Genomic DNA, 17,767 nt, shown 5'->3' on the forward strand with positions numbered 1-17,767 from the left:
TGCAGAAAACAGCCGCTTATGGTTTTCTATGGGGAGTTGATTTGAACCATGAGACTTAACCACACAGAAGAACCTTCCACAGTGTGTTGGCTATAAAACCAAAACAATGAGCTGAAAAGGCTGAAAATCTGCACAGGGCTACAGAGTTGGCTGATATTTAAATGATATTCAATTGTGTTAATATCAAAAGAATCACTTAATGCCATAAAACTTAAAAAAAAAAACAAAACAAAAAAACATTAAACACAAGCGACTTAAAAAACAATCTTTGTTGTCTGTTCCTGGTAAATTCCAATTATTCCAAATATCAATACAATATAGGTTATATCCATTAAAATCCAAACAAAACAAAAATAACTAACTCAGCTGTCAGACAAATCTTTCAAATTTCTCCTCACGTCTTATCACCTCATAATGACCCATCTTACACTCCACTCAATGAAACATTTGATTAAACCATTGTGGTTTTGATCAGCTGACACAATTCTTACTGGGCCGTCATAACTGCCTCTGAATAACTAATTAGTGCGGCAGCTTTGAGCCCCACAGAGGACACATTAAGCTGGAACACTGAGTCTTCAGATGCCTATTGGAATGACATTAAAGCTGTGTGCAGATGATGACAAGCCTTCATAATTGATTCTTTTCCTTCTTCCTTTTTTCAAGCGCACAATCATGAACAAGCTTTTGTACATGACATGTGCATGGACACACACACGTACACATTCAAACACATGCGCAAAACTGCTAATACAGTAATTATATTTGTTGGCTGCCAGCAGGGATTAGACTAATGACAGAAAAATCCATGCTAAATATTCGTTGTAAGTGGAGTCGAAATTGTGTTCAAACAAGATAATAATTGGCGCTCCATTGGCGGTACCTTATATCAGAATAAACATGGGTTGTTTTGTCATTTTACAAACAAATTTTAGGCTTCTGCTTATGAAAAGAACTAATTCGTTTATTATTTCAGTGTGCTGTTAGTTTGTTCACTGCATAGCCTGTGGTGTTAGAATAAGTGGACTATCAACTAGTGAAGAAAAAATACTTTTAAAGCAGCTCAGTTTGTAACATTCTGCTTCTGCTTTTCTCAATAGGTCAATACTCTCCTCTTCTTTTACTGGCTATTGTTATTTTCCTTGTCGTCTTACTGTAGCCTGTGACTCTTGTGTCTCTAGATTACAAGAGACTACACTTTTCTGGATTACATACTGGGAGGATGCCAGCTCATGTTTACCGTGAGTATGATATTAGCATGCCTGTTTTTCTGCTTCTGCCATGACGCGATAATGAGATACATGTTTCTGCATGCTTTGCTCTCTAAAAGCGGATGGAAAACATTCAGAATTTCTATTTTCATCTCCCAGGGTTAAAGCTGGATCACAATCATTTACATACAGAAAGGGAAGAGTACGAGGGACAGGGGGAAGGTACTGAGAGACAGAAAAAATGAGCAGCGTAGAGAAGAGTAATGGGGTGTTGTGAAACATTGAAATGTTGGTAATTTTTTTGAATTGTGAAAACAGGAGGGCAGAGAGAGAGCAAGTAGAAATATAATAAATTGATGTATTGAAATGGTGGAAATAGAAAGTGAGTGTGAGATTAGGATATGAGGATAGAAAGAGAAGGTATTTTATAGAGGGAGGAAGAGAGAAAGAGAGTCTATTTTAGTCTCTCGTTAGGAGAAACTCTTGTGTGTGCCTGGTGACGTCACTCCTTTGTGTGTAACTGAGTGTGAGAGAGCCCTGTTTTATAATAGCAAATCTCACACACACACACGTAGAGCTGTATTAGTGTTATCCGGGGTGTTTTTGTCCAGAAGAGCTTTAATACAACTGCCTCGCTGATAAATCTCAGGACCATTCAGATTGGCTCACTTTTACCGTAATGAACACCAAAAAATGTACACAAATTCAGAACCCACTTGCACACTAAGAAAAATGCAAAGACACACTCACAGTGCAGCCCATATACAATGAGAGAACACACACTCTCTGTGCCAACTATACATGCATAGTGTCCCTTTTTTCCTCTATCTCTCAACAATTTCCCAGCTTTGTGAGCTAGAACCAGGCTCCAGATGTAGCATGGTACAGATAATGTAGTTTGTTACATGCTTGATTTTGCAGTATTTCCCTTAAAGTGTGTTCTTAGATGAGACACCTGTGCACCACACTGTATAGTAGTAGTGTGTATCAGGAACCATTGCATTCATTCTCTGAAAATGTATTGGAGTAAAATAGTTTTTTTTCTGATGGGTAATTTTGACATGAGATGTCAAAAAGATGGTAATAATAGTGTCTACATACTTGGGGATCAAACCTGAGAATAGTTTAAATGTAGTCCTGTGTATGCTGTACCTTTCTTATGTGCTATTTTCAGACTTTGGCTGAATGTGCTGTCAGTTCAAGGTGTTGTTTAAAAGAAAAATACATGTTGCTTTGCATCTTTAATACCATTAATTAGATTTCATTTTGAGAAGCTTATTAACATGTATTCTGTGTGTTCAGAAACACAGGAATCTCCTAGAACATTTCATGAAAGTAAAGTAGAGCTACAGCTAACAATTATTTTCATTATCGATTCATCTGTTGATTATTTTCTCGATTAATCGATTAGTTGTTTGGTCTATCAAATACCAAAAATAGTGAAAACCATCATTTTACAAAGCTTTGGATGCTTTTTCTCCCCAACCAACAACAACCCAAAGATATTCAGTTTACCATAATAGAGGACTTAAGAAACTAGAAAATCTTCACATTTAAGAAGCTGGAATCAGAGATTTTTAGCATTTTTTCTTTAAAAATGATTCAAAATGATTAATTTATTTATCAAAATAATTGCCAATTAATTTTACCTTCTAGTTCAACCTTTGATTTTTTGTTGAATGAATAATAATTATTTCAGACACATTGCACATTGTTTGTACTGATGATTCAAATGTAAAGTGGTGGCATTCTCAAACAGCTGAAAACATAATATTGTCTATGGGAAAAATGAATGTTAGACTCTGGGACCTTGGAGCCCTGGGCAGCTGTTTAAACGCTCTGTTGGAAAACACATTGCACCTGTACCCTTCTTGTTCTCGTAGAAAGTAATGCTGTGATTATGTGGACTATTTCTGGTGCAAGAGAGTTCTTGTGCAGGGGTGACTTTGCCTGTGTTGTTGTGCAGAGGTGCTGTCATTGTCAGAGGACGTATTCTGTACGACTCCTGGGGGCAGATAGCTGCTGGATCCTCTGTGAAATTCAGGGCATTGTTAAGGAGCACACACACACATATACACATACATACACGTGCGCACAATGACGACCTTCACTGCCAGCATTTTATTTTCACCTTATCGTATTGTGAGATATGAGGCTTTAAAGTAAAGACATAGTTGTGTTACTATAGTGACTCTAGCTGCTGTTGATGACAATGTTTGCACCATGATGAATACGTGAGGGAGAAATATGTGTACAAGAGAGTGAAAAAGGAGCATTAAAGCAGAATGAATGTAGTTTTTCTGGCAGTTAAGAGGATGGTATCAATATATCTTCACTATTATTCTCAATACACAATAGATTTACTCAGTAACACAAAATTCAGTTCTGAATTGACAGAACGTTACGTTAATTTTTCTTTTTCTTTGAATTGACTAACATTTGGTTATTTAAGTTAGTGATGTAAACAACAACAACAATGACAAAAAAAAACAAAAAAAAACGGGCAACTGGCAGGTCAGTCAAACTTTGAATTTCTCCACATGTGAAGCAGTGTACATGGTGTTACAGGGAAAGTGGTACACAGCAATTAAAGAGTTTGGAGGCTGGTCAAACAAAAGCACACAGCATAAGTGTAAGGAATGAATAAACTGTGTATGTATCTGCTCTAACAAGAGCTGCAAAGGTTAAACCATCCTACAGTATCTGAGTGTTACAAAGTCAAGGAACTTATCATTAACCAGCTGGCTACATTACATTTGTGTAGTTACATTACATTAGTCATATTTGTTGGGTTACAAGTTACATGTAAAAAAATGACTTACAATATTGTGTATCATTTCCACACTGTAAGGAAGCCAGTCGTGAATGCTATCAGAGTTGGAAATATTAATGCTCTATTCTTCTCCTCAAGCAACCCCAGCCAACAATACCCAAGATAATGTTACATTTATCAAATACATTGGTTAGCTGTCATCTTATGAGCTTTATCTCTTGTAACATTAAAAGCAAAAATAGTTTGCAAGTATGTAATCTTGCCAGCAAAACAGGGTTACGTTAGACGAAATGACAGTCTGATTATTTTTCCTTATCATACTTATATGATAAGGACTAACTAGCTCTACACTGCAATACAAGATCAATGCTGTTTGTTTATCTCTGTGTTTTCTATCTACTGGATCATCTGCTAGTGAGGATGGGAAACGCAGCTTCATCCTCAGTCTGTTAGCATGATAACATGTATGTAGCCATCAAGTGCATATTTAAGAGGTCTTTTACAGGGTTCTGGTTTTAAAAGCTGGAAACTGTTTTAGTGAACAGTCAACTGCAACCAAATCAAATTTCAACTGAAGAACTGTCTAGATGGGGCATAAAATCATAAAACCTTACTCTCTACATACTGTAATGTAGGTTCCACTTAATAAAACTGAAATTCTGATGATCCGGGTATTCATTGAATGATAAAACAGTTTTACTGTAATAGTAAGTAATTCCTCTTCATGACCAGTTAAAACCACAATGTGCAGTTTCGACTTGTCCGGTGGTGATGAGCTTTGAAGTTTATAACCATTAGGACTCTCCACATCCAGCCTGCTCTCTTTCTGATGACTGAGGTGAATAAACACTCTCTCCATCTGCTGTCAGCCAACAGTTGAGTGCCTCAGTGAAAAGTCGGACAGTGCAGGGCAGCTCTCAGCTGTGGAAATATTTAAAGTATTAGTCAATCAGGATGTTGCCAACATCCAACATGCTGTGTTAAAATAGAAATATCATAAAATTTGGAATTTGCAAATGGCTGTTGGTAGTTATTTACTGGCAGACTGGTGTAAATATTTTAATCATTTTCTTAGCCAGAGCCTTGCTTGTTTGTAATGAGCAGAATCGTAGTGCAATAGGAACATTTGCCAGTTTTAGTGGTGATGAGATGAGCAAATTTAAGGCGGAATGGGAACTCTTAAATCCTCGCTGCTCACTCCTAATCTTTCGCCTTTTGTCACAGACCTGCAGCTCTTTCAGTGATGCACACACACAAGCATACGTAATACTGTCTTAACACAGATACTTCCTCTCTCCTGCTTACAAACTCATTTACATACACACACGTGAGCACAAACATATAATATCCTCGCCACACTCTCGCTCCTGCTTTCACACTTACACACTACGACCGATTTACATGCAAACTCGCAAACCCTGTTACTGGCACACACACACACACACACACACACACACACACACACACACACACACACAGAGTATCTTCTTCATACAGACATTTTATCACACGTACTTACACATATACACATATTCTGTAGGTGCGCACACACACATAGAGTATCTTCAAACATCCACCTTCCCTGCTTACGCACGCTGGCTGATTTAGACACACGCAAGCACACATAATTTCACGCAGACGTTCAATCACTGATGACATCTCCTTCTCACATACACACTGCCACTTATATGCACAGATTTGACATAAACACAGAGAAGAAGCAGCCATGTACAAAAACACAGCCGCACAGACACACACACACACATGCAGAAAGAGCTGTTCTGCGGTGTTCAATCAGACTTAGTATGGCTCTAATCCTAATCTCCAGGAAGGGAAAGTCTCTCCTCGGGGCTGTGGGAGCTGGAGGAGAGAGCAACATTTCTCTGTTACACACTCCAACACAAAGAGACAGCTTGCTACTGCTGATGGGCTGTTTGTGAAAGACTCATTTGAACTGAAAGACACTATTATTCATATTTTATGTTTGATATAATTCAGAGCTGTGTAGAGCATAACTGGTTGTAAGGGATTTCAGTGAGTGGAGAGCAGACTTAAGAGTGTAAGAGGTGTAGAAAGTATACAGAAGCTACAGTATATGTATCACACCACAGCGAAAGAGACCACTTCCTGAGGTATGAGCTGCTTATGGTAGTGTCAGAGAGTATCTGCTGTATAAACTGTCAAATCCATCAGTGCCAAAGGGAAGAGAACAACAACATGAAATATAGTAGGTCACCAGCGCTTTAACTCACCCCGTGCTTCAGGTGATAATTAAAAATCACAAACGTTGTACTTGTGTTCCTGTGGATTCATGGAGAAAACAAACTTCTCATGAATGAGAGCACAGACAAGCATCTTCACAGCTCAAAATATTCAAACAGATAATATCAGTCAGCTTTTCTCCCCAGTTTCCCCCTGCTCTATACTGTAGTCTACAATGCCGTTCAGATATTATATGTCATTGTCAAAACAGATCTCAGGACATTATCATGTTATTCAGCGAAGTGAGGCCATGCGACAGGCAAAATATTACATCATGATACAGTTATTAATTCCCACACCCTGACAGTATCTGATGTTACGTTGCAGTTGAAATAACACTAATGTGATGGTGAAAAGGTTGCTCATTTCAGTCCAATGTTTCTGTTAATCAGTTAATTTATCATTCATGTTACACAAATAACAAAATACAAGTTTCAGTTGAGTTATTTGTCTTTCACAGTTATGTTTATTGAAGGGCTTCAGTCTTGCTGTGATGTATGTTTTTAGTGTGTTTTCTGATGTTAGGGCAGATCATGTGTTAAATCAAGTGTGCATCGTTAGGTAATCAAAGCAGTGAGTTACAAGGCACTGTCAAAGTGAGGGAGGAAAGGTAAGACTGCCACCTTTTTTGCATTTACTCCTGCCACCTGACCTACTTTTTCAACATCCCCTTTAAAGTTTTCCTGTGGCTAGCAACATGGTCTGTGCTTTACATGGGCCAGCGGCTCTACAGTAATATTTAGGGAAGTAAAACTGTCTGAATTCTGTTTTTTTGATCAGTGTTCAGTTACTGTCAATGAGACTCTTCCTACAGATGTTTCACATTAAAATCATACCAGATGAGGGAGGGCTTATTCACTTTGACCTACCAGAAGGCTTGTAATGTAACATCTGTGCAGAAAGTGTTGAGTGTCATTGACAGTAACTTAACACCAATGAAAAAACAGCACAGTATCCACAACAAATTAAAGCATATCAGATAAACAGGGAAATGTCTTACTAAATATGATCAAATATACATATTATATAATATAAAAGCAGGGAAATGCATGGTCTTTTTTAAAGTTCAAAATGTATGATATATTATTGAAGACAGTAGGCATCCTCAATCAAAATGATCACTGGTATACGTTACCTCATATCACAGTATATGGCTTATCCATACAGCAACAATGAGTCACCCACCGATGCACACTTGGGGAGTATTGGGATTTTTAATGTTTTTTTTTTGTTGTTTTTTTTAGTGGAAGCATGCACTTATTGTTACGTGTTGCATGAAAACACACAGGAACAAATATTGACCAAAAACAGAACCACCACAGGACAAACCTCGCAGTGGACAGCAGCTCCCGGTTGTCACTGGAAACAACTCAGACTGAGGCAGAGAATGACTCCAGAAGATGTTCACACAGACTTTTACACACTCATCCATCCAACCAGCCTTCCATCCATCTCTCTGACTGTTTAACTGCAAATGAGTCTGAGAAGTCCTGGCGTGAGAATTGGCTGATACTTGACAAGGCAGGGCTGAGAAAACTCCAATGTTAATGTCAGCACGTCAATTATTTGACAGTAATTTGGCTGTAGTGGAATCCCTGTAATTTATTGCAGTCACAGACGCTTTCTGCCACATCGCGACTATGAAATATACAGTAATGAGATGCTGCGCTGTCGCCCCCCGTTCATTTATATTCTGTGCACTTGCTTATTGAAACTGTGTGATTGTCGTGTTGTGTTTAGTCTGCTTGTGTGTTAGCAATTACTAATAGCTCTGGGCGAAGAATTGGTTGGAAACAGAATGGTGTCATTTCCCACTGCCGCCAAGTTCACGGCCATCAAAGTGATAATGTCTGTCACTGGAGAGGGCACTGGAAACATACCTTAATAGTTTGGGGATGATCCTGTGTGTTACTGTCAGAATTTTCAGATTCATTTCCTAGAGGGGGAAAATATGAACAACTGGAGAAAATTAAATATCAACATAACCTGTCGCTTGGTGGAGGAGGAGCTTGAGTTGCGAACATAGTCACAGCTACACATGTTGATTGGAAGGAAGAAAGACTTCTGGGGTTGTTTTGGGGTTGACTGACACGAGAGACTGGCACAGAGAGGGTCATTTGCACACACTCATGAAATAGGTGGCTCTGGATGTTTGGTGACATATTGATGACTTATGTGCAGAGGCCACCATTGCTTGTGATTAGTTTTGTTAGTGGCAACCTGGATATGAAGAAAAAAGCTCTATCTGTGTTGCTTCTCATTTGGCAAAAGTAGGCTTGTATAAAATTGGATGGTGATGGTGACACAGCTAATATGATATCTCATCTCAATCTCCCTTTTTTGGATCTCTGTGTCCAAGATGCCAAAGTTGAACGGAAAAGCACAGCAAGAAGTCACTTTACCTCTATGAGTGAATCCATTGATTGAAGTGATTCCACTGAAATGAAATTATTTCAGCCCGAAATTTTGCTGTTACAAATACTGGTGTTACCAAGCATGAAGAAGGAATTAATGAATTTCTGTGTTCGGTAGGGATGGTACACAGCAAACATGTATACATGTGAAGCTCCCTTGGCAAAAGGATAGAGATGCAGTTCAAAGATGGAGAAAGACTGAGCCACCAGTATCAAAGCATGTTCTCAAGCCAAACAGGCAACACAATAACAAAGAACTATTATCATTTTATATTATGTTAAATCCCCACTCAGTGTTCCATTGGGTTTCTAAGATAATTTGATCACTTGGCGCCCTGAACCGAGAGTAATGTGCTATCTGGGTCCTCTTTTATCACATATGTCATTCCAGGACTAACGCACATGTACAAAATGCACAGCAGCACCCTAATTCTGTCACCCTGCATCTCTCTGTCCGTCACTCCTGCTGCTCCTTATGCTCCCTCTCTCTCCCCCCAAAACTTTATCTCATTTGCCCAATTTCCTCTCTTTTACTCACATCTACCACCTTTGCTCTCTCTTCCCACTTCTCTGTTTCTCTTTCCTCGGTTGTTGTCTTTATTGAACCAGAACATTGTTGTTTTATAGCATTCCTTGTACCGCCAAACAAAGAGAGAAATGGTTTAGACCATCTTTACACTGATAGGAGGGAGGCGGAGTTTCTGGGTCGGGTTCTTGTCAGCGCACAAACCGCTATTCACTGCCTGAGGAAAAGCTTGTCACTCTTAATCTCATATTATGTTAGGCTGTGTGTGAGCGTGTGTGTGTGTATGCGTGTGTGTGTGGGTGTGTGTGTGTGTTCACATCCATATATACAGCATGTCAACGCAGTGTCACCCTGTGGTCATCGGTGTTATAAATATCCCTCTATGTGGGTTCAGGGCCATTATTTCTTTTTTAGACACGACTGCACTACAGTATTTTTGTATCTGTCCTCAGATGAAAATCTTATATGTCCAAGAATTAAGAAAAAGATTGATTCCTTGCTTGGTGACCCTTAAAGTTTTGAAATTACATTTTAAACATGTTTGATGAATCAGAAAACATGCTTAGTAGATCCAGTAGACCATGTGTATTTTTTTATCTAGTTAAATGTCAAAATTGCAGATACAAAAGGCTATGACGATATATTGTGGCACAATATTTTGTGATACAAAAAAGCCAAGGCATGCATCCTGGAGCTGAAAAATTCATCACAATATCAACTAAATAATGCCAGTTGGCTCTCAAATAAGGTACTTGAGTGGTGCAAAGTGGGAGCCCATCAGGTCTTTCTAAGCTCTTGACTGTTGATGATGTCCCAGCTCAGACACTGTTTTCAAAACTTAATCTCTAGCTTCTCTTTCTTTCCCTCACTTCACTTTGTATAATGCCACTGAATGGCAGGAATAAATCAGGAATAATCAGGAAAAAAATAAAGTATTGTTTTTCATACTGAACCATGAGCTGACTGCATCAATAGAGGTTTCATGTTTTCAGTGACTTCTGAGTTATCAAGGTGTTCTTTTTGAAAATGAGACCATGTAACCAGTATGAAGCAACCGTTTGAAGCAAATGGCCTACAGTAACATGCTGACTGTCCTGTGATGTGATGCCAGTAAATCTTACACAACAGGCCCATGAAGCTTTGCAGAGCCCAGCTTTTTCTGGACAAAGCACTGCTCACAACTCAGTTTCAGTTTTTCACATTCTCAAAAGTTAACAAACAGTAAGGCAGTAGTTGTAGTAGTGCAGTTTTACATAATTTTGATTACTACACTTTTAATAGAGAAACAAACCAAGTCACTAGTGGCTCCAGCTAAGCTATTGAAGCATTAATGGGAGCAGCATGTGCAACATTTTTGCCACATTCCACATCTATTGTAGATAAGATACAGTAGAGTTTAATTGAATAACATATTAAAACTCACAGCTTGTGTTTTTTCAAACAGCTACTGTAGTTGCCAGATGAATTCTTCTGCCTTCTTGTTCCTATCACAGTAAACTGTTGCCCAAAGGGAAAACAATAAAAACACAAAGACTGAGCTCCTCCTGTTACATTTTTATTTCATGTCAAAACAGATTCAATTAATCCTGTTTTTTGGCATTTCATGCTGTTTTCCTGCTGTTGCCTACATTGACCTGTCGTTCCATTATTTCAGATTTTCAGATTTTGACTCTGCTTTGTAGTGGAAGGTCAAAGGAAAACAGATAACAACATACAACAGTCACAGTATCGGTACAGTCTGAGTATTGAAAACAGTGCAGGTTCTCAAGATTACCTCTAATCAATCACTTCTCTGTATTTCTATAGGTTGGTATAGACTTTACAGCATCCAATGGGAACCCTCGAGAACCGTCCTCTCTCCATTACATTAACCCGCTGGGCAGCAATGAGTATCTCGCTGCCATTTTAGCTGTGGGACAAATCATACAGGACTATGATACGTGAGTATCTAATGCAGCCTTCTTGGTTGTTGCATTGTTTTGAATCAGTTACATACAATATTAAGAGATAAGCAAGGTTGATTGTGATCTTTTTCCAAGGGCTAAGATCACATTTACCTTTTGACCCACTGAAAGGCTGATAGCATAAAATCGACCTGTGACAAGAGAGAAAGACAATGATCTATTGGTCTCAATGTGTCTCCACAAACAAAGTGACAGCTCAAATATTTCATTACTTGATTTTTACAAAGTTAACAGTGACAAAGAAATGGTTTCCCATCTGTCAATTCCATGTACGTCATTGTGGGCTTTGCAAAATGAATTGAACCAGTTTATCAGTTTCCTAATATTCCTTATATCCCATCATCTACTCAAGAACCGATATACAGCACTTCAGCCCTGACATTAACACACACAACACACACAACCATTTATTTTCACAGCTTGAATGATAAAATTAAGATATTCAGAGTAGAAACCTGAGTTAGTGACATTATAAACATACTGAAATCACCAATAATGACACAATGGACTGCATGAAATAGATCTATATGCCGTATTGAAGATAATTCATCTCTCTCAGCAATTACTTTGAAGGTGTCATGAAAATCACTGTAGGTCAAAGAGACAAAACCTCAGAATTTCTGTATATTGTTCCCCTCAGAAAAAAAAGTGTGTCTATCTTTGTGAGAAGCCATTTTACCAGATTGCTTCAGTTCTCTACCAGCTCGTTTCCCTGTTAACGTCTTTGAATGTGTTTCTTTGTGAAAAAGGTAACAGGATTTCCACTGTTGTCTAAATCTAGCTTGTTGAATTTGGATGAAAAAAAAAGGTTTAACTAACGTTCCAATCTGTTGTCATGGTTTCCCCCTCAGTGACAAAATGTTTCCTGCACTGGGATTTGGAGCCCAACTCCCACCAGACTGGAAGGTATATGTGTGTGTTTGTTGTTGTTGTTGTTGCTGTTGTTGTTGTGTGTGTGCTAGATATAGATACGTGTGATACGTGTGTGTGTGTGTGTGTGTGTGACAGAGGGGGGGGTCATATGCAAACTTACAGTTAAAGCGAGCCTGTATTATACATGCATTTTACACACACACACACACACAAAACTGTAAGAATTATACATGCATATTCACATGATTACGCAACTGTCAACCCATCTGTGTTGCCATGGCACTGAGCTGATGAAAAGGACAAAGGAGAGAGAGCAGTACACAGTACACAGAGAGAGAGGATGGGAGGGGGAAAGAGTGGGAGAAATGGACAGTATCTCGCTACGATATTTACAGTATAGTGAAGGATGAGCGCTAACTTAACATCTGTGTTTCTTGTCTCATCAGGTGTCACATGAATTTGCCATCAACTTTGACCCCACAAACCCCTTCTGTTCAGGTAAGTTACTGTGTGTGTAGTAGTTACAGACATCATCGATGACCCTGCTGCATCCACTGAAAATATTCATAGTTTTACATTTTTGTATCATGGCTCTATTTTTTGTCTCTTTTTTTTTTTTTTTTGGACTAATCTGTAGAACCTGACTGATACTTGATTACGATAGATACTGAAAGTGATTAAGACTGTTAAAAATCTGATTATTACTGATAATTTATGTGCTGATATTTGACATTTAACATAAAGCACATAACATTAACAAACATTTTTGATAAACACTTAAATTTGGTGACATTTATACAAACAAACTTGAGTTGACCATTCAGCAGAACCAGCTGAACTTTTAACTACTCTCAACACCTTGTTTTCTGTTTACAGCTCTGTTCCATTTATAATAGCATCAGCTATTATAGGTTGTTCATCAGGTTGTTGTGGCTTGGACCTACATTTTCTGCCAGCAAGCTGCATGAACAAATACAGATGGTTACTAAGCTGTTTCTTTTCCTATGAAAATGTAAAGCTTTGTTATTTGTCTACAATCATATTGCATGTAAAAAGAGAATACTGGCCCTTATTAAAATAGGACTACACTAGTGTTGGGAGCACAGCTTGAGACTGAAACAGAATTGAAGTATAGAATTGAAGTAGTAGGACAGTATAATAATTCTTCATAAAACAGTTGGATAGTAGGCTGCAGTGTCATTGTGACTTTGTGGAAATAAATAGGGCACTACAGGGACAGAACTAATTCATCATCATTGCACTAAAACTGGAGTCTTCAGTTTATAAGAATTGCAGCTGCAATTCTTATAAATTGAAGACACAAAATAAAATCCAGACATGCCATCAGCCATCTCCACTAGTCTGTGAGTGTCTTGCTGAGTCTGAGTAAATAACACCTTCACACTTCACTTATGCGTTCTACTTTCTAGGACATTTGTCTAAATTGGCTGTATAACCACCAGTGCACACTATGACATCAAACAGTTGCTCCTGACATTTCAGGCCCGTGAAAGATAGTGCATTTACATGTATTTACTGACGGGGTACAACTCTAAAGAGGAGAAATGCCTTTGAATCCCCTCCAGTCAGTTAAGTCAAGTCAGTTTTTATTTGTATCAGCCCAATGTCACAAATCACAATTTTGCCTCAGGGAGCTTTATAATCTAAAACCGCAGTCAGAGATGAAGCTTTTTTGGCGAAACGTCTTCGGGACTCTACAGCAAATCAAATTGCCTTTGACTTAGCACTTCTAGATATCATATGATCTGGCTGGCTGAGGGTCCTCACAAAAAAATGATTGATATTTCCCTCCTCTCTGAACATTTAGCACATTTTTGCTACATGCAGTAAGATAAAGAACTCAAGGTTTCAAACAGTATAGTCAAATAGCATCGGGCTAATATCAAGCTAGCTCAGCATGCTGCATGCTAGCAATGAACACCTGATAAAATCATGATTTGGAATTAGCATTTTTAAACATGCTTAGTAGTAAAAAGGATACTTAGTATAAATACACACAGTGACTAACATTTCCTCACCGTCATCTTATCTTGTTAGATTTTAACAAATTTGTAAATATTCTAGTATCCTGCACCATAAAGTAAGCACGCCTGTTTAATATGGTGAATTTAGATCTGTTAACGCATCATTAGCATTTGAAATGTGTAGCATGCAAATGTGTTTATTGACAAATACAAAACAACTTGAGTACCAACTGCTTAGAGCACAACTGTGAGACCCAGAATGAAATTGTGTAACACATTAGCCTGACAGAGGCAGGAGGTTATGCTAAATAAGTACATTTATACTCTGCTGAAAGAGACCTTTGTCAAAACATAAAGTTCTGTGTGCTTCTTCAAAATATATCTACAGCTTGTTTGTTATTAAAACATCTGCCTCCACAAATGCCCTTTCTGTTTAAGGTCAGCAGATGAACTGCTTCTCTACAAACTACGTAAGACAGCATTATAAAGATTGGAAAGGCCAATATGGCATTCAGTGCGTTCTGAAAGTTTCCAGACCAGACAATAAAACCTGATATGGACAACCATATATAAAGTTGCTGCGTTGACTTAAAAACTTGCAGGTTGTTGAGACAGGAGACTAGCATTCAGGAAATGAACCCTTGCTGGCCACACATGCAATAGTCTGGTTGTTTTAGCTAATTGAAGTCTAAAATAGCGATGCAGATGAGAAAAAATAATATGTTGAGCTTCTGGCCTTAGGTAAGAAATGTTTAATCTAAGTTGGAGGATACATGTAATAGCCTTTTTTTCTATATGTGGCCGGACTCTGGGCAATCATCAAACATAATAAAAGTGTGCTGGAATTTAAATTCTTCCTCTCTGTCTTTCTCTGTCTCTAGGTGTGGAGGGTATTGCCCATGCCTACTCTGCCTGTCTGCCTCACATCCGTTTCTACGGCCCAACGAACTTTGCTCCGATCATCAACCATGTAGCACGGTTTGCTGCCCAGGCCCTTCAACAGGAGAAAGCAGCGGTAGGTAACAATGCCTTTCCTATGTATCTGCCTTTCCACATTTTAATTTTTCTTCAGTTGAACCTGTATAATACAAACAAGAAAGATAAGCACTATATGCATTCCACATCTTCTGAGTTGAAGGTAGAAGATGTTGCTGAAGTAGCTGTGTATGACCCTTACCATATCTGCACTACAAATCCATGCAGCCATCTATTTACTGCCCTCCTCTTTCAACACACCTACTCATTACAGTCCACATGCCCATCTTACACAAATAGACTGCACAAAAAATAGCCACTGTGATAGGTTTCTTAAAGGTTTTGAATTGTTGTCAGTTAGTATAGCTAAAATTTAAGAATAAGTAGAGGAAAGGCCACAGAATCACCTAATTCAATAGGCTTCATCATCTGGGGAAATTGATATTGACTACAAATTTCAAGCCAATCATGCCAATATGTGCACAGGTTATGAACTGAACCAAACTGCACAGAGAGCATTTGGGGAATGTGGTGATCTGCACATTAGATTTTTAGGTTTGTTATGTTCAAGTGGAAATTTGGCATTTGGGTGGAAAAGGGGCACTTAATTGTTACTTATTTTCTGTGATATTGTATTGATCCCATTGACATCCATAAATTAATCAATGCACCTTATAACTACCCACAGGTATACAAGAAAAGACATCCACAGGTTTGTCTAACTATGGGTAAATTGAATAAATGTATAATTCCCCAAAATTGCTTCCACATTTCTTTAAAGTATCTCAAACTCTTGGCTTCTGATCCTTTTCAGAGTGATTGTTGTTCCTGCTATTGTTGCTCTTCTCCTTGAATTATTTGACAGCTCACAGATTGTATAATGCTCTTTCCTTCTTCCATTTCGTCTTATCACAGGATTCTCTACCCTTCTCAGTCATATCAAACCGCTTTTTAGGTTTACTTGATCCTTTCACTGATATCCTCTCCTTCATCTTCTGAGGCCTTTTTCTTTTCTTTTTTTATGTGTGAATGACCTGCTCTTGCATTAAATGTTTAAGATGTTATGTGGGCTTCTGAAAAATTGTTCTGTCTGTTCAGTTTGTACACTGCATGCTTTAATTGGTTCTCAGCTTCCCTTTTCATTTGCTGTTTGGTACACATTCCCACACAGGCCAAGGTGTGATCATATTGGTCTTTATTATCCTCCCATAAGACGAATCACAACAAAGAATCACAAACACACCACTAAATAATAGTTTACTCACTAGTAGTAGAACAGCAGTCAGTAGTAAATGCCTGTCAGGACAGTTTATACTCAACACATGTGTGCATCTGTTGGCTCGGACTCATTTTGACTAGAGTGTCAGGGAGAAAGGTGACAGACTGGAGTGACAACTTCTGTCCTCTCTTCTTCCCTCTGACACGGTATCAGTTGAGACACTGACCAGTCATTTCTCACATTTTCGGGCTTAACAACATGATGGGGAAGCACCCTTCATCTCATTTTCTTCTTTTCTGGGTCACTTTTTCAGTAAACAGATAGGCCAGGACCCAACTTGTCCTATGTGTTCAGGTATAGCTTCACTTCAGCATATTCTATCAGAGTTTAAAACAAGCCTGTCTCAAGGGCAATACACCTGGAGATATAACCAAGTGTTGAAGTGTCAGTGGGCAGAAACAAAGCGTGTTGTCTATTTGGGAGGATGCAGCAGAAATGGCCTCTGAGAGGAAAAACTAAATATACAGAGTTGGCAGCAGATTCAGAGGAACAATGTTGGAAACTAAAGGTCCGTTGGGTGAAGATCGGTTGTAGGGGTTTTTGTTGGCAGATCAGTTGTATCCCTGTTAACTGGATTGGATATAAGGATGTTGAGCCTAAAACAGGCAGTGAATGAGATAGGTAAGTGCACACTCTTGAAACTGCTGATTATGTTATGAAATTAAGTTTATATTGTGTTTTTTTGCTACAGTCTCGCTTTAAAGATAAGGTAGGTCAGAGTTAGGGAATGGTGTCACCCATCAGAGGGCTCAATAGATGTATGATGCTAATGCCTGATACCTACTGCAGGGCTGATACCTAATGATAAGTCAAAACATTATTTAACATTAATACTGGGCTTCCATAGGAATACTCACCCACCTTTTGGTGTATTGTATGTATTGTTAACTGTTGTGATGACTAGATATGGTTCGTCTAACCTGTGAATTCTACCAGCATTGTGATCCTTATTGACTTCCTAAAATGCAACTTGAAGCCACTTTTCATATTGTCTTGTAGCCGTTCCACTCTACATTATTCCTTTAGCATTCCACTTGATCAGTCAAGATTAGTGGCACACCCATAGTCATCTCTTCCAGTTAGCGGTCAAATTTTAATAGAAGAGCCAATCCCAGATCAGCTTGTTTGATCCGAGTTTCATTTAAGTAGAACCAGTGAATTGCAGCATACTGTATTTCCAACTGGGTTATGTATCTGAGGCAGTAACACACAGAATCCAAATTAAGAACAAGCCTAAGGCTCTGTCTCACACCCAAGAAGGCCTTCTATTTTGGTAGCACTTCGTGGTAGGAAGTCATACAGTATTCCTCGAGCTGTGGGACCATCTCATTATTGTGTTGGTGTGGTCATGTTGCTATAGATACCAGTTAGAAAACTGATTAGGAACCAAGAGTTCCAGTATTGCCAGATTACCCTGCCTTTTTGTAACAAAGCCCTCCGTACCAGCAGAAATGTTTTACTATTGTTGGTCTGAATACAGCCTTAAAGCTGCTCTAATCAATATT

The 17,767-nt window shown here is 38.6% G+C and overlaps 1 protein-coding gene across 2 annotated transcripts in view; it reads left to right on the plus strand.

Moving 5' to 3' along the window:
- cpne2 (copine II) overlaps positions 1-17,767 on the plus strand; it is a 47,917-nt gene that overhangs the window by 18,512 nt on the left and 11,638 nt on the right. Inside the window, exons 10-15 of one of the 2 annotated variants that reach the window (XM_042412514.1) lie at positions 1,182-1,241; positions 10,993-11,126; positions 12,002-12,056; positions 12,470-12,521; positions 14,890-15,023; positions 15,672-15,695. In XM_042412514.1, the coding sequence (XP_042268448.1) occupies positions 1,182-1,241; positions 10,993-11,126; positions 12,002-12,056; positions 12,470-12,521; positions 14,890-15,023; positions 15,672-15,695 (459 nt within the window). The remainder of the gene's footprint in view (positions 1-1,181; positions 1,242-10,992; positions 11,127-12,001; positions 12,057-12,469; positions 12,522-14,889; positions 15,024-15,671; positions 15,696-17,767) is intronic. The other variant, XM_042412515.1, reaches the window with a different exon arrangement.

Source organism: Thunnus maccoyii, chromosome 5, assembly GCF_910596095.1.
Source record: "Thunnus maccoyii chromosome 5, fThuMac1.1, whole genome shotgun sequence".
NCBI classification, from domain to species: domain Eukaryota; kingdom Metazoa; phylum Chordata; class Actinopteri; order Scombriformes; family Scombridae; genus Thunnus; species Thunnus maccoyii.